At 38.9% G+C, this 27,922-nt stretch overlaps 1 protein-coding gene across 2 annotated transcripts in view; it reads left to right on the top strand.

Moving 5' to 3' along the window:
* TIPARP (TCDD inducible poly(ADP-ribose) polymerase) overlaps positions 1-25,350 on the top strand; it is a 63,388-nt gene extending 38,038 nt beyond the window's left edge. For both annotated transcript variants that reach the window (XM_075068435.1, XM_032805523.2), the window contains 4 exons: positions 14,808-14,976; positions 16,888-17,069; positions 23,035-23,310; positions 23,693-25,350. In XM_075068435.1, coding sequence (XP_074924536.1) covers positions 14,808-14,976; positions 16,888-17,069; positions 23,035-23,310; positions 23,693-24,140 — 1,075 coding nt within the window. In that variant the 3' untranslated portion in view covers positions 24,141-25,350. The remainder of the gene's footprint in view (positions 1-14,807; positions 14,977-16,887; positions 17,070-23,034; positions 23,311-23,692) is intronic.
* The last annotated feature ends 2,572 nt before the right edge of the window (positions 25,351-27,922 follow it).

Raw genomic sequence — 27,922 nt, 5'->3', positions numbered from 1 at the left:
CTCTGCAGCCAAATTTTCAAAAATGGCCTGTGATTTTTGGGTATCTCAGTTGAATGCCCAACTTGAGATGGTAAGTTTGCCACCCAAAAACTGAGGCCTCCAGAGTCAGTGGCCTCTTTTGAAAATGTTACTGATTTATAACTGATCATCAATCATAAAATACTAATGCACTTGGTACAATTTTACTGTTTGCCATAAATCTAGTTTCATTTCAATATTCATGAAGTTTGATTTAGGAGACCGATTCATAGAGCTTGCCTAAGTCTCATTTGAAAATTGGACTTTGCCTGCTTTTGAAAATTCTGTCCATTATCACTTTTTTAAAAATGAACGTATGACTCTTGAAGCAGTTTGAAAGCTTTGGGAACTAAAGCTTTCCCAGTGTCACTCTTCTAATATGCCTCCATATTGTTTTGAAGTTCATATTTAGTAGAGCTGATTGAAAGCTTCTAGATGGATCAGTTTTCTGTCTGAAAATGCATTTTCATTGAAATCAGAATATTTTTGTGGAAACATTTTGTCTAACTGAATCATCTTGAATTTCTCGTTTTATTTCAGTTTTGTACTTTTGATTCATTTTGTTTTGACCTTCTATATTTTAATGATGCATTTATTATATGCATGAAATATTATTTTGAAACAAAAAGATTCAAGCATGTTATTAAAGCAAAACATTTCAGTGGTCAAAAAACTTTCAGAATTTTCATTTCATGGGAAGTTTTGAAATAATTTCTTTGAAATGTTGGAAATTCCACTTTTCCAACAAGTTCTAATATTTAGCAGTGACAGTTAAATTTTCCCCTTGCCTGGTCTGTCCTTGGACACTCTGAGACTATCAACCTGAATACCTGCTGTGGTGGTAGTTTACCTGATATTGATACCTTTAAACTGCAACCAGTGAGTAGAAACTCCACCACTAAATGAGGATTTATACTGTAACACTTGGGACTGCACTGCACTGATACTACTAACCTAAGTCTGTATAGAGCACCTGACAACTTTCAGATTCTAATGATTTGATTCTACTGATCTGTGTTAGATTCAAACTGCTAATGTAGAAGTGAGTTACCAGTCCTTGAATGAAGTCCCCTACGCCCCTGGCATTTGATTTTTCATTGGCTTATTAGCAGAGAAATGAAAAAACACCTAATATGTTTATAAACCTTGTTTTACTGTGGTTTCTTTTTAATGCCGGGTGGTGCAAAAAAAACCCCAAAACAGTGGCAGCAGAATGTAGAGAAGATTAGAATACTATTGATCATTCCCCTTTCAGTGACACATCCATAATTGCAATAGATTTGTTAAAGTCCACAGTATAAACTATAAGGTCATCATCCCCATATGGTTGTAAAATAATTCATGTGATATCTTCCTTGCTTGCTTAGAGTTTTATAAAAAATTGTGAGAAACTTCAAGGGAAGAATACTGGCATATATAATGGATGGGAAAGTGCATCGGACAACCTTTGACCCAATTATTAAGGTTATTTATTCATTATTTTTCCCTATTCTTATTTGACATTTTTTATAAGTAGTTCATAGACCTCATTTGGTTCAGATACACAAGCCTGAGTTTGAATTTTATGATTCAGCAGCTTTCAGTAGAGAATCTGAACAGTCAAAAGTTCATTGGTTTACATTAGCGTATTCCTGGGAGGTGCAAAGAAAAATCTGGTATTTTATTAGGCTGGATAGTACTTTGAGATTATAGCAACACACATACATTAGAACTAAAGTCACTCTGTAAGTACAAAGGTGAAATCTTATCAAAGTCAATAAGATTGTACTAGTACCTTGGTGAGCAGAATTTAGCCCATTCTATACAAAATAATAATATGGGTTTTAGATTTATTGTATTTCCAAATGAACAGGTCATAGTTCTAAGGCTGATTGCTTGGGTGAAACCTTGCTTATTTGTCAACGTATATAGTTACTGTTGCTAAGGTATAAAGAGTCAGGCAAAGGGGGTGTTAACAAAGGGCTCTGTTTACCTGTTTCCTAATAGCAAGTAAGCGAGAATTTGTCTCCCTGATTATACTTAACTGTTATATTTTGTTTATTTACTGGGAACACCCCACTTGACCAATGATGATGAATCAAAGCATAGTCATCACAAGGAATGGATCAAACATGAGACCAAAGATGTTTGGGACAAGGTGCCCTTTCATTTGGCAAAAAATCATCATTCAGAAGTGCTCTGATGAATGTGTTGCTGTATTCGGGGGGGGAAAAGAGCACTGTAATAAACTGCACCTCTTTGAGGTAAGTAGATATACTGGGCCAGCTTCCGCTCTCCGTTAAAACAGTGTAACTTCATTGGCTTAGTGGAGTGATTCCTGCTTGGTACCTGTGTGAGAGCAGAATCAGACCCATTGTTCCAGATTTTCAAAGGTTGATATAACAGGTTGATAACCCTTGAATGTGAGGGTTCTTGCATGTGCATTTACACTTCTTGTGCACACGTGAGGTTTTGTGGGTTGAACAGGTAGGTGTGCATTCCTGAAGGTTGTATTGACCTTTAAAAAAAACTGGCCCACATTACTGTTTATTAATGACAGAACTTCGCATTTATTGAGCACTTTTTCATTTGAGGATCTACGAGTGCTTGAAAAAATTCATAACTTTTTAAAATGTTTTGAGTAAAAATATTGGACCAGATTCCTTGGTTCATTTGGCCTGCTTTTATCCCATTCTGGTGATACAAAGCAGCCATGAACCCAGCCTACCAGTCAATTACTCTTGATTTCTGGCTAGTTTGAGTCACCAGAGTGGTGCAAAGCAACCGGAATATTCCAGTGAATCTGGCCCACAAACTCTACAGGCCATATCCTCAGCTGATGTAAATTGGAGTACTTTACTGTGTCAATGGAGCCATACCAGTTTACACTAGCTGAGGATTTAAATATAAATCTTCAAATGGAAATAGAAGGGGCAATTGGGAATTGCACTCCGAAAACCAGCACATCCAGTAATGTTTGTAAGATTTGCATAAGTGTGACATCAGCAGTGTATTCAGGAGCTACAGTCTCATCTGAATTACACATGTGTAAATCTGGAGCAAGACCATTGTAGTTATTACATATTTACAGCTGTGCAGTAATAAACTTTGGCCTTTTACTTCTCTACCCCTCCTGCCCAGTTTGTGAAGGAGTTAAAAAAAAAAATCAACTGATGAATTTTTGCAAAGTTTGTGGGAAGTAGTAATACTGATTTACAGTCAGAAAGTAAAAGTTTTGCATTATTGTTGATAAAGGAGGTTAAGATTTAGAGGTGAATTTTGCTTGCTGTGACATTTTCTCTTTCTGAATCTTATTTACTGTATATGATCTGCATGGCTTACAGTCAGTCATAGCTGAGAGAAGCTATGTGATCTGATAATCTCATCAGCAGATAGGTCTGCTCAATGGTCTGTGATGGGATGTTGGATGGGATGGGATCTGAGTTACTGCAGAGAATTCTTTCCTGAGTGCTGGCTGGTGAGTCTTGCCCACATGCTCAGGGTTTAGCTGATCGCCATATTTGGGGTTGGGAAGGAATTTTCCTCCAGAGCAGATTGGCAGAGGCTCTGGAGGTTTTTTGCTTTCCTCTGCAGCGTGGGGCATGGGTCACTTGCTGGTGGACTCTCTGCAGCTTGAGGTCTTCAAACCACAATTTGAAGACTTCAATAACTCGGACATAGGTTAGGGGTTGTTATAGAAGTGGATGGGTAGGGTTCTGTGGCCTGCTTTGTGCAGGAGGTCAGACTAGATGATCATATTGGTCCCTTCTGACCTATGAGTCTATGAGAGGACAGATTAAGCAAAATCCTTACCAAATATTTTTCTGCCCTGCTTGTCACCTGCCCTGTTTCATTTTTTAGTTTAAGAATGTTGAAATAAAGATAAGACCATGAGTGAACATCATGTATGCCATATTTAGTGTTAGCAATTACCTTCATGCAGGATACTGCAGCTGTGGGGGATGCTGTTCACTCTTCTGATACGGAGCACTCAAAACCAAATCACATGCTCTATTGCTACACTACCAAAACCATGAGAAAAATTCCTTTCTTTGAGACTCATTGCAACTACTTGGCTTGATATTTCACAACATTTTGCTAAATGAGACAATGTGTTGCAATGACTTTTTTTTTTTTTTTTTTTTTTTAATTTGGGGGTGGGAAATACCTAAGAGGGCTTAAAGGAGGGAATGGCTCTGCTGGTCAGACCAAAGAATTTAAGAGTTAGGATTCCATGCTCTGTTCTTGACCAGGCTCACACAGGATTTCAATGGCAGAGCCAAGTCTCATAACTTCTCTATGCCTAGCTCACCATTTGAAGAATAACGGGGATGGTAATAATACCTAACTGTTAATTCCTGTGGGAGTTTTAATTACTCACTTTTGGATCGAACTTTCAGATCCTGCAAGCTGATACTGTACAAGTATTTCAGTAAAAGAGGCCTGATTTTTCAGAAGAGCTAAGCACCTACAACTTAGCAGACAACACCATTGAAAATCTTGCTGAACTTGCCAGATATGTATTCAGGAGCCTAACTTTGGGCACTCAGGTTTGAAAATTGACCTTAAATGTTTTTGGTAGATCATGAAAATATTGCAAAATTAAAAACCTGAAATATCCCATTCAGTCTCTCCCTCTCCTATTTGCCAAATCCAGGCCTGGTGTAACTAGGTGCAACTCTGAAGAGTTTTTGGGGTTACACTTGCTTAAACCAGTTTTGAATTTTGCCCTTTCTTTTAGTTAATTTGGCACTACAATTCACGAGTTTCTGTCCTGATCTCATTAATGTTAATAGCAAAATTTACTCCGCTTCTCATCTAATCTACATATTTAAAGCCTGATTCAAAGCCTATAGAAGTCATTGGAAAGACTCCCATTGACTTCTGTGGATTTTGGATCAGGTATTTATAGAGCATGACTCAATGTGGTCTCTTGGCCCATATCCATTTAAATAGGAGCAGAATTGGGCCCATGTTTTCCAGGATCTGAGGCTGGATGTTTAAAACTACTAGTAACCTCACTTAGAAAAATCTACTAAAATAATTTCCTTTGGGTGAAATTCAGCCTCATACAGTGCAGCTTAAGTACAGTAGTTCATAAACTTTGTGCTTGCCACCTCCACAGGGCTGGATTTCACCTTATAACTTTGCACAACTGTTTGCTTTGAATAAGAGAAAATAACACTCCATTTTAAAAATTGGCAGGGTTACCCAGGAGGTGTGAATACCTAACCAGTATTCTTGTGACTTATATTTGACTGAATTTGATTTAACCAAGCTTGCAAATTTTAGCACAAAACGACTTCATATCTATTTGGAGAGACAGTTGATCTGTTGTTCTCATGAATAGCTTTTAAACTTTTGCTATTTCAGGGAGGTGCGGGGTTTAGTCAGAGGAAATCAACAGTTACATACTTTTAGATAGTGTTTAGCTCTTAATCTTGCTTCATATCACAGCTGGTCTGATGGGAACTGAGTTTCACTTCCTGTACAGACCTTTGTTGATCAGTGCACCTTTTTTTTTCTGTTGTCTAACATATGTGGTAAGTTTCATGACATGTATCTGAACTTAAGAGCAGAGTTTAAAACCCACATACCTTTTCACGTTACTTCTGATAAAAAAATATCTTTTTCTCCTAAACTGCTGTTTGCACATAGTGTATATGGTACAATCGCCTGGTTACAAGGATAGTCTATAGATTGTTCACTCATTAAATTTAAGTTCATCATAAGAATTAGAGGGCCATATTCCTTGAACAGAGCAACATGTGATTTTGATGTGCTGTTAGTAGTGCATAAGAAGCTTGCTGTAAAGGATACAAAACAGATATCAGATGGCTTCACTGCCATTCTCTATGGATTGTGTGCAGAGGAACAGTTATCCAAATTCCATTTTGCATTGCAGTGGGGCAACTTCATTGAAGTCAACAGAGTCTCATGGTCTAATTGAGTACAGAATTTGGCCCTCCTTGTGTGTATGCAAGATATATATACTCACTTAAGTGATGCTCACTGAAGAGAGTACAGAATATTTATTCTCATAATATAAATAAAATTCCATTAAACAGCCCACTTCCCTAAAGAAGGAGCATGATCTAGTTAGTGGTTAAAGTACAGGGCAGGTTATTAAGCGGTCTCTATTCCTATAATCTGGGGGAATTCTGCACCACTGCGCATGTAGAATTTGCACAGAAATTAATGGGTTTTGCACAGAATTTCCTTTTCCTTCCCAGAAATGGGCTGCAGAGCTGCTGGCTGCCTTTAGAGGCTGCCTGCTGGACATAGCAAAGCACAGCTTGCAAGCAGAAGATGCTGCCAGAGGGAGCTGGAGGGTTCCTGGCAGGTGCAGTTCCTGGCATGCCCTGAAGAAAGGAGGCAACATGCAGGAATCTCCACTGGAGCCCAGGACCCAGCATCAGGCTGTTTCTCCCTCAGGACCTCTTGGGTCTAGGGGGCGTGGTGTCTGGGGGGAGGTGTTGCAAGCATCTGGCCAGGTCAAGGGGCGCGCAATTGAGGGCTAGAGTGTGGGTGTCTGGGCTAGGGAGCACCCTGCAGCTGGGCTCTGAGGGCTGGGGGGAAGGGGTGCATGCGAGTGTCTGGCTTGGGGGAGGAGGGGTCCTTCAGCTGGGCTCTGGTGGGGAGCAGTACGGGTGTCTTGAGTGGGGGACCCCTTGCAGCTAGGCTTTGGGGGAAGGAGGAGTGAGTGTCTGTTCCCCCTGCTGGGCTCTGGGGGGAGGGGACAGAGAAATAGGAACTGGGTTGTGGTAGGGGTTTCTTTAACTCTCTACTCCTGGAGCATTTTTTTGCTCTGTGTTGTTGAAGACAGTTGCTGACAGGTATTTTGAAATAAATTACCAAAATAATTGAAACTGGTGTGATTATATAGTGCTCTTTTGACAAAATATGCAGAATTTTTCCAAATTTTAAAATATTATGTACAGAATTTTTAATTTTTTGGCACACAGTTTCCCCAGGAAAAATTCCTAGCTCTACAGCTGATTTGTTGAGTGACTTTGGACAAGTCACAGCCAGGACCGGCGCTAGGGGTTTTAGCGCCCTAGGCGCACGGCAATTTTGCCGCCCAGCGCCCTGGTCCCACGGCTCTGGTGGAGCTGCCGCAGTCATGCCTGCGGAGGGTCCGCTTGTCTGCGGCTCCAGTGGAGCTGCCGCAGTGGTGCCTGCGGGAGGTCCACCAGAGTCACGGGAGCAGCTGACCGTCCGCAGGCACGACTGCGGCAGCTCCACTGGAGCCGCCTGCCGCCCCCTCCGGCAAAATGCTGCCCACCAATAATCCTGGCGCCCTAGGCGATTGCCTAGGCTGCCTAAATGGAAGCGCCGGCCCTGGTCACAGCTTCTCCATGTTTCAATTTCTCTGGATGTAAAATGGGGATGAGAATATCTACCTACCTCATAGGATTGCTGTGAGGGACAATTTAATGTTTTTGTAAAGTGCATTAACCGTCTCAGTTGGAAGGTACTATAGAAATTCCAAGTATTGTTTTATTATTGGTTACATGTTGTACAGCTAAATAGGCACTGGGAGTAGCTCTTGACCCTGCAGAGTGTTGGAATGAATTTCCTGCTTTCCCAAATCTGTTCCTAACTGTTGTCTCCACTATTTCCTTTCCTGTTATTCCTGCTAGTGCCGTTTTCAGATAAAAACTGAATAATATAACTTGACCAACACTGGTCCTTTGATCTCATCACCAGCGGTACCCTCCCTCAGAATACAATATATCCAGGAATAGTACTGGAACATGGAGGACTCTATTGCAAGGATTTAATTGTTTGGAGGAAAGCTCATGGAGGGATTGAGAAGGAGCCCACTTTCTCTCTTCCCCATTAGGATAGATTTTAATTCCCATCCGAACATTGTCCATTGTACATTATGTAGGACCACTGTCATTTTATATCTACATTTATCTGTCCCACGCTTACCTGCTGCAATCTCACATGGTTAATTATTTAGACCAGAAATATTAAATCATGATACTGATGTTAAACATGAAGTTATTTTGGCTAAGGAGTGGATCCCATATAACGTTAAACTTCTGGCCCTCTTATTTTTCTGAAGTCCCTGATTTTAGTCTTTGTCTCACATGTAGGCCTTGCACAATTGAGAGGTACATTGTCACATTTAGTTTCATCACCAGTATCTCAGGGTTAACCAGGAATAAAGTCATGCAATCACCTGCTGTATCTGTCACAACTAATTTTGTTTCTGGGCTTTGGATTACATATGTTCGAAATAGGTCTTTCTTTTGAGGCACAGGAGAAAATGTTTTAAATGAAGCACTATTAACAGACAAATAACTTTGTGGACATTTATTAAGGTTGCAATGCATGAGTACCAGCAAATGTTACAACTGAAAAAGCTTAAGCATTTTAAAATAATGGAAACATTTATAGAAAGGTAAGGAAATATTCAAAGCCATCCACAGCACTTAAATAAAAGGGCCCGTGTTAAATAATACCTTGTCTGTTCTAAACATTTTCTTTCCTAGATTTTAAATATATGTCAGTTTTGAAGTTTTACAGTCAAAAGTTTAGAGGGACCTCAAAAAAGTCAAACATTTTGGGATATTCAAAGATGTCTAGGCAACCTGGGCCCCCAGCTCCCACCAAAATTATTAGGAAGTGGGCATTTAAATGTACAACTCAGTTTTGAAAATTTAACTCTTTTTAATCTATAGATTGAAAAAGTGTCAATTTTAAAGCACTCATTATTTGAGAGATTTGATTTTCAGACTTTTTAAAGAAAAATCTACTATGCTATATCCTGAAAGAAATCACTGAACTTTTCCTTTTGCAAAGTTCTGAGGGAAATGGCTAGTGGATTCCATTTTCATGGCTATGCAGGAAATTAAAAACAAATAAATAAAAAAATTAGGTCCCATTCATGTTACAAAGAAAACCAACTCCCAAAACACCCACAATGACTGGATGTAGTACACAACCATGCAGAGTGATCTCAGGAACCCTGGCCTAGCTTCAGAAATATAGGCCTATACTACTTGTGCTAAGGGAAGGCCCCTGGATGCCACAGTGGAGAATAGGAGGACTCTTGCATTCCATCTAAGCTGCAGCCAGCCACCAGAGGACCAAATTTTCAGACTGTAAACATTACAGTTAGATACACTGATAAATATTGTCATGAAAAATTTTACACACACCAATTCACGTTTACAACGCTGCTTGCAAATACTTCAGATAATATATCTCAGCTTTTCAACAGAAATGATATCCTCATGATACCACGCACTGTTTTCAAATAAAGTAGTTTACAGATTATAGTTATGGAACAAAATGACTGCATACCAGGAAGGTGCTTGTTTCACTCCAGAAAGTGTATATATTCTTGACTTGCATTCAATTTCAGCAGGTTCACACTGGTATTTATTACAAGTAGTGCTGGTTTTCTTATCATTGTTTATTTTTTATTAGGGCTGTCAAGTGCTTTAAAAAATTGTGTCATTAATCATGCCGTTAAACAACTTTAGAATACTATTTATTTTAAATATTTTTGGATGTTTACTACATTTGCAAATATTAATTTCAGTTATAACAGAATACACAGGGTACAGTGCTCACTTTATATTTATTTTTATTACAAATATTTGCACTGTAAAAAAATTAGTATATTTCAATTCACCTCATACAAGTACTGTAGTGCAATCTTTTTATCATGAAAGTTGAATTTACAAATGTAGAATTACGTACAAAAAAAAACTACATTCAAAAATTAAACAATGCAAAACCTTAGAGCCTACAGGTCCGCTCAGTCCTACTTCTTGGTCAGCCAATCACTCAGACAAACAAGGTTGGTTACAATCTGCAGGAGATAATGCTGCCTGCTTCTTGTTTACAATGTCACCTGAAAGTGAGAACAGACCTTTGCATGGCACTGTTGTAGCTGTTGTTGCAACATATTTACATGCCAGATGCACTAAAGATTCATATGTCCCTTCATGCTTCAACTACCATTCCAGAGGACACGCTTCCATGCTGATGATGGGTTCTGCTTGATAACGATCCAAAGCAGTGCGGACTGATGCATGTTCATTTTCATCATCATGAGTCAGATGCCACCAAGAGAAGGTTGATTTTCTTTTTTGGTGGTTTGGGTTTTGTAGTTTCTGCATCAGTGTTGCTCTTTTTTAAGACTTCTAAAAGCATGCTCCACACCTCATCCCTTTCAGATTTTGTACGGCACTTCAAATTCTTAAACCTTGGGTTGAGTGCTGTAGCTATTTTTAGAAATCTCTTATCGGTACCTTCTTTGCGCTCTGTTAAATCTGCTGTGAAAGTGTTCTTAAAATTAACATGTTCTGAGTCATCATCCGAGACTACTATAACATGAAATATATACAGAATATGGGTAAAACAGAGCAAGACACATACAGTTTCCCTCCACCCCCAAGGAGCACAGTCACAAATTTAATTGTTGCATTATTTTTTTTTACCAGTCATCATCATGGAATGGTGGCTGAAGCATGAAGGGGCATATGAATCTTTAGTGCATCTGGCATGTAAATATCTTGCAACACCAGCTAAAGCAGTGCATGCAAAGGCCTGTTCTCACTTTCAGGTGACATTGTAAACAAGAAGCAGGCAGCATTATCTTCTGCAAATTGTAACCAACCTTGTTTGTCTTAGCAATTGGCTGACCAAGAAGTAGGACTGAGTGGACTTGTGGGCTCTAAAGTTTTACACTGTTTTTTGTTTTTGAGTGCAGTTTATGTAACAAATCTGCATTTGTAAGTTACAGTTTCACGATAAAGAGTTTGCACTTCAGTACTTGTACAAGGTGAACTGAAAAATATTTTTTATCATTTGTACAGTGCATATATATTTGTAATAAATAATAGGTATTCTGCGTTGTAATTGAAATCAATATTGAAAATGTAGAAAAAAATCGAAAAATTATTTAATAAATTTCAGTTGGTATTCTATTGTTATAAGTGCGATTAATAGCAATTAATTTTTTAGTTAATTGCGTGAGTTAACTGGGATTAATTGGCAGCCCTATTTTTATCATTTACATGCAATGTTTGGTTTGTACATCCTGTTCTTTCCTAAAGTATAGGTTATTACTCTTTAAAATAATGCTGGATAAGAGGACACATTTCTGAATCAGTGGGTGTTTGTGCATTATGCATTGATTAAAATATGCTGTGGATCATCAGATTTAATTAGTGTATCAAGATTTCATAGGGTAGGAGGAGGTACTGATAAGACGACATAGGAAGTACTAAAGTAGCCCTCCTTTTCAGGATTTAGTTACTTTTCATATCCAAATTCAGGTTGTAATAATTTCATATGTTGGCAACACATGTAGTGAACAAATGGTTAATTATTCTAATGATTTTGCACATTATACTATCTTCTCAACAGAAATCTTTTTAGAATCACAGCTATGACATGACATCATTTGGATAACAGTATTGATTGACTTGCAAAATGTGCCTTATATGTAGCAATTTATAAATATGAAAGAGGTGGATTTTTACCAGATGGAGACATTCTATTATGCAGTTCTACAGCTGCAGTGAGACTGAACGTTCTCAGCAGTGAATCACATGTCTCTGAAATAGAATGGACCAAATTAATCCCTGGCGTAACTTCATGTTAGAAAAGAGGTGAATTTGGCCCAGTGTGTTTAGGAGAGAGCAGCTGGTGGAACTGTTCTGTAAAATATGTAATTTAGTATTTTTCTCGTACCTGTCCTTTAAAGACTATATAAAAGCATATTGAAGAACAAGGAGAGCTAATCTAAAACAATACTATGAACTATTCATTCAAATAAAACTGGGCCAATTCCTTAGACTGGGAGCTCATGGAAGCAAGCGCCATTCTCCCTTCTTGTATGTCTGGGACGTGTCTAGCACTTCAGGAGCCTAACAGCAAATGAAACACAGAAACAATAATATTAAATCCTGAAATGTGCTGCGCATTTACAGCTCCCATTGGGAGTTTAAAGAGAGTTGCTTGTGTTCAGCACCTCTCAGGATTTAGACCCATTCCTTGTGATTCTTTGATAGAAAACCACAGATTGCAAGGTGAATAGCAGTGATGTGAGAAGCTGCAGTCTCTCCGGTCTTTCTCAAGCAAATCAATGAAGTGCTACTAACCCATGTTTAAGTACCCATTACTTTTGCCATAACAAGTGTCAAATGTGGCAGGGTTGGGTTTTTTTTACGGGGTTTAACATGCCAGAGTTTTTAAACAAACTATATATGTTTCAAATATTCGCCATATTTTTGCTGGCTATAGTCAGTGCAAAAAAGAAATACTTTACATTGGGTTAAATGCCATTTGATAATACTCAAAAGATTCATTCATCTGAGTTATTAGCTCTAAGTGAAAAACTATCAAAATCTGAAAGCGTGTAAATAACATATAAGTGAAAACCAATAGCATTAGCTGGGCAGTATGCTAATTCTAGTCATTTTACTAAAGAAATCTGATTCTTCTTGTAAGAGTGGAGTGATACTGTGCAAGCAGCTTTGTGCAGGCCTGTCTGAAATTGATCATTTATTTTATACAGAAAGATATAGGTATGCCTCATATGCTTTGATCCCCACAAAGCTGTCTCTTTGCACTGTGATCAGTGTTCCTGGGGAATCATTCGTTCTTTTGAATGTCCAGGTTTAAGCTCCCATTTGCTAATAAACCACTGATCTTTGAAGTATTTTTCGGTTGGCTACTAAGTAGTAGTTTTTAAACTTCCTGGTTTTATTATTTATTTATTGGCTGACAACACAGAAACTTGCTGTAAATTAATTTTATGGCAGTTTATAGAAAATGGAATCCTATTTTTAAAACAGTAGGCAGAAAGTCCAGTATATGCACAAATGTGTGATATGTTGCTGGGGCTCCCATAAACATCTCTTTTCAAGCAACTATGAAAATATGCAAATTGTCAAAGAAGAAATACTATTATTGTATTACTAAACACCCATGTATCTCAGTAAAAATTTATACTGCACTTTACAGAACATAGATAAGACACATCCCCTGCCCATAAAAGCTTACAACCTAGCCCCTACGTTGTGATACACTCATGCACAAAGTAAGGTGCTTCTCACCATGAGTTAAAGTCTAACATTCTAGCCCACCACTGTAAATAAAGCTATTCACATGTGAGTCATAAATATTTTTTGTAAATAAACCGTAACACATTCATCAAGGATAATGGAATATTTTAAGGTCTTTGAAGGCTATTATCAATGAGGTGAAGTTCATAATTTCATAAACCACTGCTTAGGCCCTATTCTATAGTCTCGCAAGAAAACTCCCCTATACCCTGTCTCTAGTGGCTTAGGAACTGTGCTTGGGATCTGTGTACATGCACCTTCAGCTGGAGATGGGACTTAAAGACTTCATATGAATAGCCTTTTTGAACACAAATCCAAACACCCTCAGATTAGAGAGAGATGTTTAGATTGGATCAATTCAAAACTTTGAGGGTCAAGACCATCTTTGCTGTTCCTCTGAAACTGGTTTTGAACAGTTTGGCTGGCCAGTGGGGATTGTTTGTTTAGAACAAAACATTCTGTAAAACATTGGTTATCTCCCTCAATAATTGTTGGTCAACTTGTGTTAGAAGCCATTTTTGCTGAACCATACTGATGCCACATTTAAACATGACTCCTACATCAGCATAACAGCCATATATTTTTCCTTGAGGTAAAGATTATAGGCCCTTACTCTTGATAGGTAATATCAATTTTCTCTCATTATACTTCCGAAAGCACCAAATTACTTTTATATAAAAGTTGCATGTGGAAGTGTTGATTTTTGTAGCAGCAATACAGCTAGCAGAACAAAAAGCAGATATTTCTCTGGCTAATCTTCATAATAGTGAAATCAGTTTCTCTTTTCATATTATGCCAGTTCTTTTCTGCTGCACATGTGATGAAAGATAATTGAACTCTCCTGTGGATTAGCAGCAGATGCTCCTCATCTGGAGACATTTACATTTCCGCTTCTTCCCTGAAGCACTAACTTTCACAAGAATAACCTTTTGAATACTATTTGGCTGCTTCATCAAACAGGGTTGTATAATGTATTTGCTTGATAGTATGCTACAAATGTCAAGGATGCATATATTGATCTTTCCATAACTCGTCTAGAATGAACAAATGTCTCTGTACTAGAAAGGTTTCTTTTCTTTCAGTGCTTATACAATATTTCCTCACCAGTGTCCTAATTGATATATTAAGGGTTAGATTGCCCATAGTCTGTGTTTGTTGGAAGAAGAACTAGGAGCCTTCCCCTCTTCTATTCTCTAAGCACGGAGCTGGTGGTCCCTATAATAGGAGGGTGAGTGCAGTGACAAACCCCTTTTAACACTTTCTGCAAAGGGGGTGGAGAGAAAGTGGTATTGTGGCTCCATTGCTTTTCCTCCTCACTGGCCAGCCAGAGAGAGTGAAACATCCTGCAGCATCCTAAGATATGGAATAGTAGATACACAACCTGGAGTTCTGGAACTCCCTGACCCCTTACCCACAGCCCCAAGATGGTACAGCTCCATGCTGTACAGAGCCATGTTTTGCCATAATCTGGCTATAAATAGGCAGGCCCAAATTGTGTCCGCTTACATCCCAAGCAGCCCTGCTGAAGTCCATGCGGTTAATTGAGGTATGAGTACAGAATTTGACTCTGAGTGCTCAGAGTTCCACCTTAGTTTAGCTTGCTAGTAGTGGATAAGCAATTGAGACACGTTGTAATAGCATTGTTTCCAACCCCCCCCCTCCCCCCGGTGTCCTTGGATGGATTGAAAATTCTTTTTTTCTTCTTCTTTCCAGGGGACATGAGTTTTTGGTAGATCTGAATGTTATGAACTTGTATGAAACCATTGAGTTTGACCAAATGCGGAGGCTGTCCACACAATCCTGCACCAGTTCCAATTCCAACTACTACACAGTCTGGAAATACTTCTGCAGGGACCATTTTGGCTGGAGAGAGTACTCAGAGGTATCTGAAACTTTCCATAAACCTGTTTTGGACCAAAATTGTATTGGAAACACCTGCTCAGGTGGAGTGAGTATCACTCCTTCTTGATCTCTTTGCCCAAAACAAGTGTAATCTGTATAATATTTGATGTGTTCTTTCTCAGGGGGCCAGTACTCCTCATTTGCAGGGGGCTGAATAGTTTTCGTCTGCACTGCGAATCTACTGATGTATAACACAGCAAAGATTTTGTTTCTCTTTTGTCAAAATTCACCTTAAATCGTATGGCCATAGAAAGCTTCCAGGACCGCAGAACACCGCAGTCCTTCTGCAAGTGCAGAGGCTCTGGGCTGGGGCAGGGAAGGAACAGGGACTTGGCCAGTGGTTCTGTCGTTGGCCTGATTTCATTGACCAAAGTGTTGTGAAGGTGCTTCCCATTGGCTTCATCAACTAGTCTAGTGAAGAGGTTGGAATAGCAGCTGTGTGACTACGTAACCCCTACCTATAGGTTAGCAGTGTATTTTAGTTCTGCCCAGCCCCAATCTCCACATAGTTCCCCTGCTCAAACTCATTTACTTAGTCTTAGTGAACTGGGGCAGGATATTGAATTTCATCTGCTGGGCTTAATCTTGCCATAGGGGTACCTGCACTGGGGCAGTGTGGAGCCACATTGCCCCAGGTTGGAGTGCCAAGAGGGAGTGCCAGTGAGGCAGAATCCTTCTCAGAGTTCCCCAGCAAGCAGAAGCAGAGCACCCATTCAGACAACAAAGACTACTCCCTCCTGTGTGCCCTTTTCTCCTTGTATACCTGCAGAGATGCTGAGTACGGGCTGGTCCTATAGGATTAGATTTATTTTCAGCTTGTACCTGGCTTAGACTTTTTTCTGTAAAAACACAGAAGCAGAAAACCACAAGAAGAGTTTTAGTAAAACAAAACCACTAAATCTCTGTAATGCTTTCCTCTTTTTGAGAGTCTATTGGCTCAGGGAGCAATGTTTCCAAAATCCACTGGTATCAAAGAATGAAACTAGTTAGTTCCAAGTGCATCACCAGAATCATGAGAACACTATTGCACTTTGTTACATAAAGATGTATAATATTTCTGTGCATTAGTCTCCAATTCCTCCTTTAGAAACAGACACAGAAATGTAGAAAATTACTTAAACATCAGGATGACTGTTGAATAGAATCAATATTGCATACAGCCAGCAGAGACAGCAATAAAATGAGAACTATGCTCTGCTGAACTTTTGTTCCACAAGTGACCTGTGATAACATTTTAAATGTGGAAGCTGACTAATAGGTACTATCAAATTTAAGAGCAAATTTAACAGATGCTAGTTTCAGGGCAGCGTGGCTAATCCCTTAACAATTGATTTTAAGGTATGAGAGAATATGTTATAGAGACTTATCCTTAAAGGAGAAAACTTTTCATTTTGATCAGTTCATTGTTCTGAAAACTCACTTTTGGGAAGGCAGATGAATGGTTTAATGCTGGGATTCCTGTGTTCAATTCTCATCTTTGCCAGTGACTTGCTGTATGAGCTTCAGCAAATCACTTAACTCTTCTGTGCCTCAGTTTATCCATCTGTAAAATGTGGATGCTATTATTTCTCACTCTCACAGGAGTATAGTGAGACTTATTTTATATTTGTCAAGCATTCTGAAATCCTTGAATGTAGAACAATCTAAATGCAAATGAATAAAATGAATATGTAAATCATATTAAATATAATTCTCCATTTTATTAGTGCTTCTGAAGCAGATGTTTGAGGTTTACGTGATTAGACAAATACCCCATTTAACCTTTTAGCTGGGTAGTTGAACTGTTATATTATTAAAAACACTTTACAAAAACAGTTGAACATAGAAGCAGCGTTAGTTCTTTTGCATTAAGTTACCATAACTTAGTTTTCTTTCTTTCTTTCTCAAACAGCCTGTTGTACGATTGATAGAAGAAGCCAACTGTCGGGGTCTGAAAGAGGTCCGGTTTGTTACCTGGCACAATCAGTATATCTTGAACATCAAAGATGGCTTCCAACAAAATGCATGTTTCCGAAGAGAAATCAAGAGGAGACCCCTTCTTCGCTCATGTATTGTGCTGATGCCATTCTTACAGTAGGTATCCTGGTGGGGTGAGGGGTTGAAAACTTTTTACTGTGAAAGGGGACTTTTCAAAGGTCCTTCAACAATGGTTACTTTCCTTCTTTAAGACATGACAGAGGGAATTTTTCCTTACTGGCTAGGAAAATCTAAAAATAATAGGTATTGTCCAGTATTATTTACTGCAGGCCCCTGAACTCAAATCAAGTGCTTTGGTACTCAGTCTAGTAGGATTTCTGAATTAGTGATGCTTATTTTTTATGTATAAATATGGGCCCTGATTTAGTAAAGCATTCTTATAGAGGAAAGGTGCTTAAGCATAAGCTTGGCATTAAATATGTGCTTATGTGCTTTCCTGAACCAGGACCATAGATTTTTCACTTAGAAAGATCCCAAAGCTTTGAAAACTTTACCAGTAGATTTATAAACATGTAGCAGAATCACTTCACCCCACACACAGTTGAGTGCAACCATCTCTGTGGTGAAACTCTGCAAATATTTAACAGCTCACAGCAACACTGCTCAGCAGTTTAGAAGTAGAAGCAAAGAATAACTCTAGTATCAGGCATAAAGTTCTTTTCTCTGACTTTCTCATGCACAGTGTAGATTTCCTTGGGCATGTACTGGAGATGTTCACTGAAAAGTAACTTAAGTAATAACAGTAGCAAAATATCTCAATTATAGCACTATACTGCAGTTAAGTGCCAATTCTGAAATGACCCTCCATTGTCCCACAACAGGAATCAGCCTGAGCTGTGAATTCCTGAGCTCAATGTGCATTATGTTTCCAAATGTTTGAAGCTGAGGTTTAAGTTCAAGCCTCTCTCTGAAACATATTGATTGATTGATCATGGAGGATTGTGTTCCATGACCAATGGAGCAGGGAAATGGCATGCCAACGCTTAATGGCCTTTTCTGGCCTGGCACTTTAGGAGTGAATGCCTACAGGGCACAACCCTACTGTAGCTGAGCACAAATCTTTGAAGTCCCCAATCACTGAAATCACTGGGAGTTCTGCCTGAGTGAAGTAAAGCATACCAGCAAATAGCTGGAAAGTGCTGGCCACAAAATGTAGGGGATGTGATAGGAAGAAACTGGCTCTATATTTAACTTACTGCACCCATGAGTAGCCATTTTCTCCCCTTGAATATGATTTCTAGCCTGTACTCAAAATCTAACCTTCAATAGTGCGCAACTCTACACAGGTGCACACATTTGGTAGAAGGCATAAGAAGCCTTCCACTCCCCAACCCTTGGATCCTTTCTGTTCAGGCAGTGTCTTATTTGGAAGAGAGACACTGATTTCTGGTAGCAGTTTGTGTTGTTGATTAGCTACCTAAATGGGATCACTCTTGTACTTCTATCTAGTGCATGCTGCAAACCGTGAAATAGTAGAACTCCAGTGCTTCAAGAAGTCAGCACTTTCAGAAATGTCACCATAATATCAGCAATGTTGGATACTACAATATAGTTTCTGTATTTCTACTGGCTTGTCCTGGGAGCTCTCAGCTTCCTGCTACTAGGTGGTATTATGGAGAACCAACCTTTTGCTGACTGCTCCTCCTTTGTCACTCTGCCTCAGCTATTCCGTGAATTCTAATGCAAGCAGGAGGGGTTGAGGCAAGAAGTGAAAGGGAACACTTGGCCCCTGGTTCTGAGAGTGGATGAAAGGTGGGGAGGACCGGCCTGCTGTCACGAGGGAAAGCCTGTTGTGGGATGTAGGAGCTTGGGACCTCCAGCAGTTTGGACGAACATCTGAGTGTGTATCTGAACTCCAGACACACTGTATCCATATTCATATGAAGCTAACGTTCACCCCAATCCGTCATGGCCCTCCTGTGGCTGAGTACCTTCCTGTCCCCAGGCTCCCAGCTTATGTAGAGAATCATACCAGCCAAGGCTTTCACAATTCTGCCATCTATGCACTTAACACCTTGCAGGATGAATAACATCCTTCTCACTAGGGGATGCTGGCTGGCTTTTTTTTCTTTTTAAAAGGATATAATTTACAGATGTACCCATGTTGGGCTTCTGAACATGAGACGTACAGATGTACTTGAAACTTGCCAAACTGTTGTCCATATTTCTGCTTCTCACTCTCTTTAGTGATCACCAAGCCATCAGTTCTGGGCTTCATAAAAAACAAATGTTTAAAAACACTTTATCATTTTCAAGAACAATTAGAGATAAAACATGCCTTGTTTTATCATCTCTGCATTGGGGGTGAACTTGTTCACCCAAAGGCCAAATGAGAAAAGTGTTGCATTGTAGTCCTTTTTGATTAGAACTCATAAAAATGCCATTTTTGTGATCTCACCAGCACAGCTGGAAACATTGTCAGAGTCCAGTAGTTAGGAACATATTGTCCTCTTAGCAAAGGGGTGGAAGTCATTAGTCTGACTGGCAGCTTGTCATGCTGGGCCAGTCAAAGAAGATTTAACTGCTGTATTAGGCCTAGAATGCTCATTAGCTTGCTAAAGTGTTATAACATCATAATTGTGAGGTGAAAGTTAATTTGTTCAGGGCCTTGAACAAGTAATTGTTGGAAATATTTTCAGTTATAGTCTGGTGAGGGGAAAAACAGGAACTATAAAATGATATTGGAAAAGGAGTAAATAGATAAAAACAGGGACTTCTAGCTATAATACTGCTGCTTCTAATCTTAGGGAGAAAATAAAGACGTGAGGTGTTTTCCTTCATATCCAACTGATATTTTGCTGAGTGTCTGTTTTACTATAGTTTAAGGGTCTGATCATGAAAGGTGCTGGAAATCTGCAACTCCCAGTGACTTTAGTAGACTCATAGTGAAATTTCCACTGTCCTGTCATAAACCTCCGTAGTTCTTAATGCAGTACCCCTGAGACTTTTCACAAATAAACCAATTATCTCACATCACTTATGAGTGAAAGACAGCAGTGTGCTGTAGGAGGGATCTTAGTATTCAGAGTTCATTACTTTACAAAATATTCTATAGTACTTCATTAGTTCACTATCAAGTACAGGGGCTGCCATTGAAAAGTCAACATTTGCCACCAGTTACAAACAGTGATTGCCCCTTTTTTCCTCTCTCTAAAATAAGAGAGAGAATAGGATACTTAATGTAAGAGTTGTGATAAATGTCTGATAATGGTTGACAATTGTTGACTTTTTAATGATTTTTCATATATTATAAATGCTTACAATTAATTTACACTTGTCGAAATAAAGGAACAAAGTACATTAAGTGATGAAATATCCTTAATGATTTTGTTGTTTGCTTGTTTACGCTCTAATCTGTAACATTTGTTGATTTGCACAAGGTCTTCCAATCACTAGCATGAATTAATGAGGTTCTGCTGTAACTTTGTTACTCACTGACTCTTTTTTTTCCTTCCAGCAAAAAAACAACCAACCAACCCCATTGTAATATCACAAACAATTACTACAAAATCATTAGGAAGGTACATTTAAAATCCATTCTCTGGGTTTCCTGTAAGCTATTAATGAACATAGTGGGCCAAATTCTGAGCTCAGTTAAACTGGTATAAATAAATCCAGAGTTGAAGTCAATGGAAGAGTTGTGTTTTTAATAGGGCTGTAACTGAGATCAGAATTTGGCTAGTGGTTCTACTTTTCAGCATTGTAGAACAGATAAGAACTATATAAGGAGATAAATTTAAGCATAGTTCTACTTTGAAAAGTATCTGGTTAAAAATGGTGTTTCAGGGATCACTGTTGTTTCTCAGAGACCCAAATCAAATCTGATAGGTTTTTTTTAAAAATAGATTTTTCTAACTATTTTTTAGCCCTGTAAGTTCAGCCTTTAATCAGAAAGTCATATTGCATTCTTTCTAGTTTACACATCACCAACAATAAAGATTCTGCAATCAGAACTTAATTGACAATTCTGCTGATGATGCATGAACAAGAATAGAATCCAGCTCCCATAGTTGTGTTGGCTCTGCTGTGAAAAGCAGGGAGAATATAACTTAGTCAGTAAAGAGTCTCTGAATATACAGAGAGTAGACTGAGTAAGAAATTGCCAGTTTACGCACTTTTCAACTAGAACCACACTTTAACCAAAGGAAATTGGCTGCATATTTGCCTTCAGCAAATTCTTAGATACACATAGTGCCATAGTAAACTTTTTTTTACAAAGATGGCATAGGGAGCTAAATCTTGCTTGTCCTTCCCATCCAGTGAGTTTCACTGACCTAAAGTCTACTATTTATATAAGGAAGGCAAACAGGATTTGGCCTGAGATGTAGACAATATTCAACTCACCTCTAATGGAGCCAATTGATAAACAGAATGTTCTCACGTCTGTCTTTTCTCCTAGCCAGAGCACATAGATTTTTCCTGTTTCAGTAGTGATAAGTTTTTTGTAAAATAAAAGTGACCTAGTAATTTAAAGGGTGTGCTTAATATGAGCTCCATTGCTTGGGATTAGATACTCAGCTGTACCTTGCGTGTCAGAGTCTGAGTCGGAGATTGGCAATTTCATAATTTGACCTTGGCCAAGTGGTATTGCTTACTCATGACTACTCTTTACTGATCACCTGTGCCAAGGCTTGGCCCTGGAATCAGAGGAAAGTGTCCATATCAACTTCCTTCCTTCCTGCTTCCCCAATGCCTGAGTCTGGCAACTGTAAAATGAGTTGAGGTCAAGTGCTTAGCTCATGCAAACTGACATAGCTGCATTGATTCTATTCAGTGGAGCTACAGATGATGTAAATAGGTGAAGTTCTGGCCCTCAGATTTTTAAGCTCATAGAACCTGACTCTGCACAGCCTTATTCGACCATGGGACTACTCAACTAAGCAAGCATAATTCAGTTGAATAAGGCTTCCAGCTTCAGGTCCCTAATCAGGTGAATATAAGCCAGAAACTGCTTGTTTTCTAAAGTTAGCCAGTCTTAAATGTACTGCCCACAAGCATGAAACATGCTTCAGAACTGGAATTATTCACTATGGGTGAAATCTTGGCTCCACTGAAATCACTGGCAAAATTCCCATTGACTTCAGCAGGGCCAGAATTTCACCCTCTATTTATTTTTGTGCATTTTAATAATCCAACCAAATGTACATGTAGCCAACACTTACAGTTTTTCTCCCTCTGGCTTGAATGGTCCTTTGCTGCCATGGCCTTTACAGACAGCAGCATTGCTCCTCCCTCCTATGTGTCACCTCTTACCTGGCAGCACTCTCAGCAACAGAGGCTGGTTCAAGGCATGAAAATAAACAAATGCAGATATGCAAGTAAAAGCAACTAATTCTAGAGAGCTTTCCTCAGGACATTAGAGCAATAATACGCAACACTGAAATTCAGCTATCTTTTGTGGTATTACTTATGTTTACCCATTATTTATCCAGGATCATAAATCATGCATGCCTTTTCTTCTTGAAAGGTGTTCAAAGGGAGTTTCAAAATGTTCTTTTGTTCTTATTTTGTATGTTGCTTGTTCAACAGAAATGGTTAATGAATCACAGAAAGTTTGTAAAATAATTCCACTTCTATTTGGTAGCGTTCTATCTGTAGGAGAGATTTAGAAACAATTATCTGCCACTGACCCATGGAGCAACTCATTCTAAGTTTCTCTGCAGATTAGAAGCCTTACTAATTACTATGATAATCGGTTTCCACCAGTGGTGTTTGCACTGAGATTTTTTCCCCCTTAGTGAACTGATTCTGTACTCAGGCAAGCTTATGAGGGTTTTGACGTTGGTTTGAATGGATGCAGGACTAGGGACTAAACAGATAAGATGTTTGGCATGCTCTTTTTAAACAAGAATTTGAGCTATATAACTTACTGCATTACTTTATAGCCATAAAGCAGCAATAGTTTAAGAGAATCTCATAGACTAAGGTCAGAAGGGCCATTGTGAACATCTAGTCTGAACCTTGGTAACTAAATAATTGTAGTTTGAAAGTCTTTATTTATAATTTTTTTTTTTTTTTTTTTTTTTTTTTTTAAATGCAAACTCTCTCTTTCCCAAACTAGGACTCTGGGTGGCAATCCTCCAATACCTTCTACATCAGCCGAACCAGCCTCTTCACAAGTCTTATCTCCGACTGCTATTACCTCTCCAAACCTTTATCCTGAAACTTGGATTAGTATGGATCCAGCTCAGGACTTCATCCAAGTGCCTGTTTCTAAAGAAGATAAAAGCTACAGAACCATTTACAATCTGTTTCACAAGACTGTGCCAGAGACCAAATATAGAATTTTGAAAATACAAAGAGTGCAAAACCAGTTTCTCTGGGAGAAATATAAAAGGTGAGTCCATATAAATAGTCTTCTTTTATCATGTTGGAAAACTTCTCTTCTGAAATAAAAAAGAAATGATGGTGTTGGCCATGAAATGTAATCTGATTGTTAAGCAGAATATATAAACTTCATCAAATCTCTTCTTTAAGGGGGAAAAAAAAAAGCAACAGCTGTAAGTTGAATAATTTTGCTTGAAAAATAAACATCAGTATACATCTTACACACAAATGTTCAGGAAATAAGGTTATATGCTACATTTTGACATATTGAAGAAATGTTCTTATTTTCCCTTTTGCAGTTCTAACATTCAAGATGATAACACTAATATGTGGAGAACTTTTTATCCATAGAGCTGCACTGAAAATTCATCTTTTTTCTTTTTCTATTCCAGGAAAAGGGAATATATGTCTAAAAAAATGACAGGGCTTGACAGAATAATGAATGAAAGGCACCTGTTCCATGGTACCTCTCAGGATGTAGTGGATGGAATCTGCAAGCACAACTTTGATCCACGAGTCTGTGGGAAGCATGCCACCATGTTTGGACAAGGCAGTTACTTTGCCAGGAAGGCGAGCTACTCTCATAACTTTTCCAAAAGGTCACCCAAAGGAGTTCATTACATGTTTTTGGCTAAAGTACTAACAGGAAGATACACAGTGGGCAATCATACTATGAGAAGACCGCCACCTGTGAACCCTGGCAGCATCACCAGTGACCTTTATGACTCTTGTGTGGACAATTACTTTGAACCTCAGATCTTTGTCATTTTTAACGATGACCAGAGCTACCCTTATTTTGTTGTTCAGTATGAAGAAGTTAGTAACACTGTCTCCATTTGAAAATCCTCCATGCTGCTAAATTATTAATGATAACGAACTTTTATCTGACATTTTGTAGTAGTTTTTGTGAAAAAATATGGACTTTGCAGAACTGATTAAAGTTAGTGGCTTGGAAGAGGACTTAAAAAAATAAAAAAGAAGAAATCCTGACATGACAAGTTGTGCACTTGCTGTTTCATTATGTATGTGAAAATTGTAAATATTTTCCCATCCTTTTGTTATAAAACTCTGTTTATTTATGTTAGTAAATATTCATGTTTAAAAAAATGTTTGGGTCAAATTATTTAAATAATGTTGTGCTTATGCATATGATTGTTGGTTCATAGTTGACTTGAACATTTATTATGCCCAGATCCCAAAATCTGAACCTTTTTTAAATGCAGGATCAAGATACTCTTGGTTGCAAGTCATTACAAGAATTGTCCGAGAAGCTCTCTGAACGAATAATGTTGACTTTTAAACAAATTTTGGAACATTAAGGAAGTTCTTGAGGACTGAAAAAAAAGGTAATATGCCAAAACTTAAATGGGATAAATAAGATGACACATAGTTTAACTGACATATTTAATTAACACAGATCCTGGGCAAAATTATAGAAAGGCTGTTATGGGATGCCGTCCATAAAGAATGAAAGAATGGTAGCATAATTAATGCAAATCAACATGATTTCATAGAATCATTGAATTGTAGGACTGGAAGGGACATTGAGAGGTCTTCTGGTCCAGTCCTCTGCACTTAAGGCAAGACTAAGTATTTTATGGGAAATAGGTCTTGTCTAGCAAACTTGATATCTTTTCTTTTATGGGATTACAAGTTTGATTGGTAAAGGTAACCGCTGACATTCTATATTTGACTTAGTACTGTGTGACATTCTAATTTTAAAACATTAGCTGTCTTCAAAATCAGTGTAGCCCACATTAAACTGGCTAACTTATAGATCTTAAAATGTAAATGAGGAATCCTTATCCTATGAGATGTTTCTAGTGAGGCCCCGTAGGGATCTGTTCTTGGCTCAATGCCATTTGGTATCTTTAGCAACGATCTGGAAGAAAATATAAAATCATTGATGGTAAAATTTGCAGACGACACAAAAACTGGTGGAGTACATAATGATAGGACTAGTCAATTACGCAGACCAATTTGGACTGCTTGATAAAACCAGCTTATTGTAACAACACACATTTCAACACAGCCAAGTGCCAGGTCATATATGTAGGAACAAAAAACAAACAAACAAACAAAAAAAAAAAGCTGGCCATAGTTACAAGAGGGGAGATAGTATCCAGGAAGGCAGTTAAACTGAAAAGGATTTAGGGATTATGGTACGTAACCATCTGCATATGAGCTCCCAGTCCGATGCTGTAACTAACAGTATGGCTACACTTAGAATTTCAAAGCGCTGCCACGGCAGCGCTGCGAAGTGTGAGTGTGGTCAAAGCGGCAGCGCTGGGAGAGAGCTCTCCCAGCGCTGCACGTAAACCACATCCTTTACGGGTGTAGCGTGCAGCACCGGGATCCGCGCTCCCAGCGCTGCTGCCCTGATTACACTGACGCTTTACAGCGCTCAGGGGGGTGTTTTTTCACACCCCTGAGCACGAAAGTTGCAGCGCTGTAAAGTGTGAGTGTAGCCAAGCCCTAAGAGAGAGAGAGAGAACATGATCCTCAGGTAGATAAGCAGGGCAATATCAAGTAGGAGTAGGGAGATGGCATTGTCTCTATGTTTAAAATACATATATTAGTGAGTGTCAAGTTCTGATGTCCACATCTCATAGAGCATGTTGAAAAATTGGAAAAGGTACAAAAAAGAACTACAAGAATAATTTGAGGTCTGGAAAACCCGCTTCATAATGAGAGACTTCATGTGTTTAGCTTATCTAAGAGAAGGTTAAGGAGTGACTTTGATCATGGTGTACAAGTAGTTCCATGATTCCTGATAGTAGCTCTTCAATCTAGCCAAAAAAAGAGCATAATCACATTTAATGGTCAGAAGCTGAGGTTAGACAAAATCAGACTAGAAATGTAGTGCAATATTTTAACAGTTAAGATAATTAACTTTCAACTTACCTAGGGACATGGTGAATTCTTTCTCACTAGAGGTCTTAAAGAAAGATTTAAACTCTTTCTAAAATATATGTTGTAGCCCAATCAAAAGTTTGATGCAGAAATCACCGGATGAGGATCTAGAGTCTGTGTTAAGCCGGAGGTCTGACTAGATAATCATTATGGTCCCTTCTGACCTTAAAATCTCTTAACGTGATCTGCATGAGCAGAGCCCGATTGGCTTCAACTGAGCTCTGCACGGATGCAGGGATTTTCTCGCACAGATCTCATTGAATGATCGGGGACTTATTTTTATTTTAAAAAGATAAACGAGGGAAGAGAAAGCATTCTCCATGCCGATGGTAATAGAAGTGCAGCAATTCCTATATTAGTATAACTGAAAAGTCACACTTAACATACTAGTAACCATTATGGACCTGATCCAAAGCTCTCTGGTGTTATGGGAAGACTCCCATTGACATCAGTTAGCTTTCAATCAGGCTCCGTTAATTGAATTGTTCACAATTAAGTTTGGTTACCTGAGCCTGTAACATTACATTTTTCTCTCTCGCAGAGCTTTATATGTATTTTATTTATGAATTTTTAAACTGGAATCTGAAGTCATTTTAGAACTATGATTAAAAATCCATAAAAATCTGAACAAAGTAAAGAGCAATTATGTCCCCTTCCAAATCTTCTAAGCCTATCTTGGTATCCTAATCTACTAGTTTCACCTGAGTGACTCATGAGATGCTGTTGTAAAACAGAAGGGGACATATTCTATATCATTTAGAATTCCACAAGATACTCCACTTCTTCCAGACAGCTGAACAATGAATGTATTAATCAGCGTTATTGCACACAGTGCTATCCTAGTGTTTAACTCAATCTCAGTTCAGCAGTGCAGTTGATAAATACTTCAAGGACATAATCTGGAAAGTTTATTTACAAGATCTGTCTACACTGGAGTTTTAAGAAGTGATTTTACAGAACTATTGTGTTGGATTTTACAATGTTAACTGAGTGTAGATAGAGTGAGTTGTAGTTTGACCTTGATATAGGTGCTTGAAGTGACCCCCACGTATATCCTCTCAACCAGCTACATGGAGGTAAAACTGCAACTTGCCCTGTCTACACTCAGATTTTACAAAGCCTTAGCTATCGTGTAAAAAAAGTCTTTTCTACTAGTACAGACATGGCCTAAGAGTATATGTCTTGGGTTCACAGTGCACAAATGTAACTCCACCCATCTAAATGGAAGTTCTTCTGATTCCCATTGGTGTGAGGGGAATCAGGCTCTCGGGTCTTTGCATTGCCAGGGATCCTCATCAGACACCTTTTGGAATTGTTCCTTTGCTGCCTTGCAACACTCATTTTTGCTTCCACGTTCTCCTTGTGGCCTAGTAGAACCAATACTTAAGTCTGAGACACAAGATTCCCTCCATCACCAGTGCTGCATACTCTCACCCTCACTGCCCTGCTGTTAGTTTCCCACAGGCATTGACTTTTATTTTTCCTGGTGGGTGCTCCTCCCCAAGGTCCCCCTTGTTCCTACTCTTCCCACCCCTGCTGTGCTCCCTCCCACCAGGTCCCCTGCTGGCCCGCTGCACTTCCCCTAGCACCTCCCATCAGCCACCAAACAGCTGATCAGCAACTGTGGGGCTGATGGGTGCTTGAGCCCTGGAGTGTCCATGGAGTCGGCGGCTATGTAACTGCCCCAGCACACTATCAATTATGCATGG

The sequence above is a fragment of the Chelonoidis abingdonii genome, chromosome 8, assembly GCF_003597395.2.
Source record: "Chelonoidis abingdonii isolate Lonesome George chromosome 8, CheloAbing_2.0, whole genome shotgun sequence".
In the NCBI taxonomy this organism is placed as follows: Eukaryota; Metazoa; Chordata; order Testudines; family Testudinidae; genus Chelonoidis; species Chelonoidis abingdonii.
This window is presented reverse-complemented; position numbering and strand designations above follow the sequence as displayed.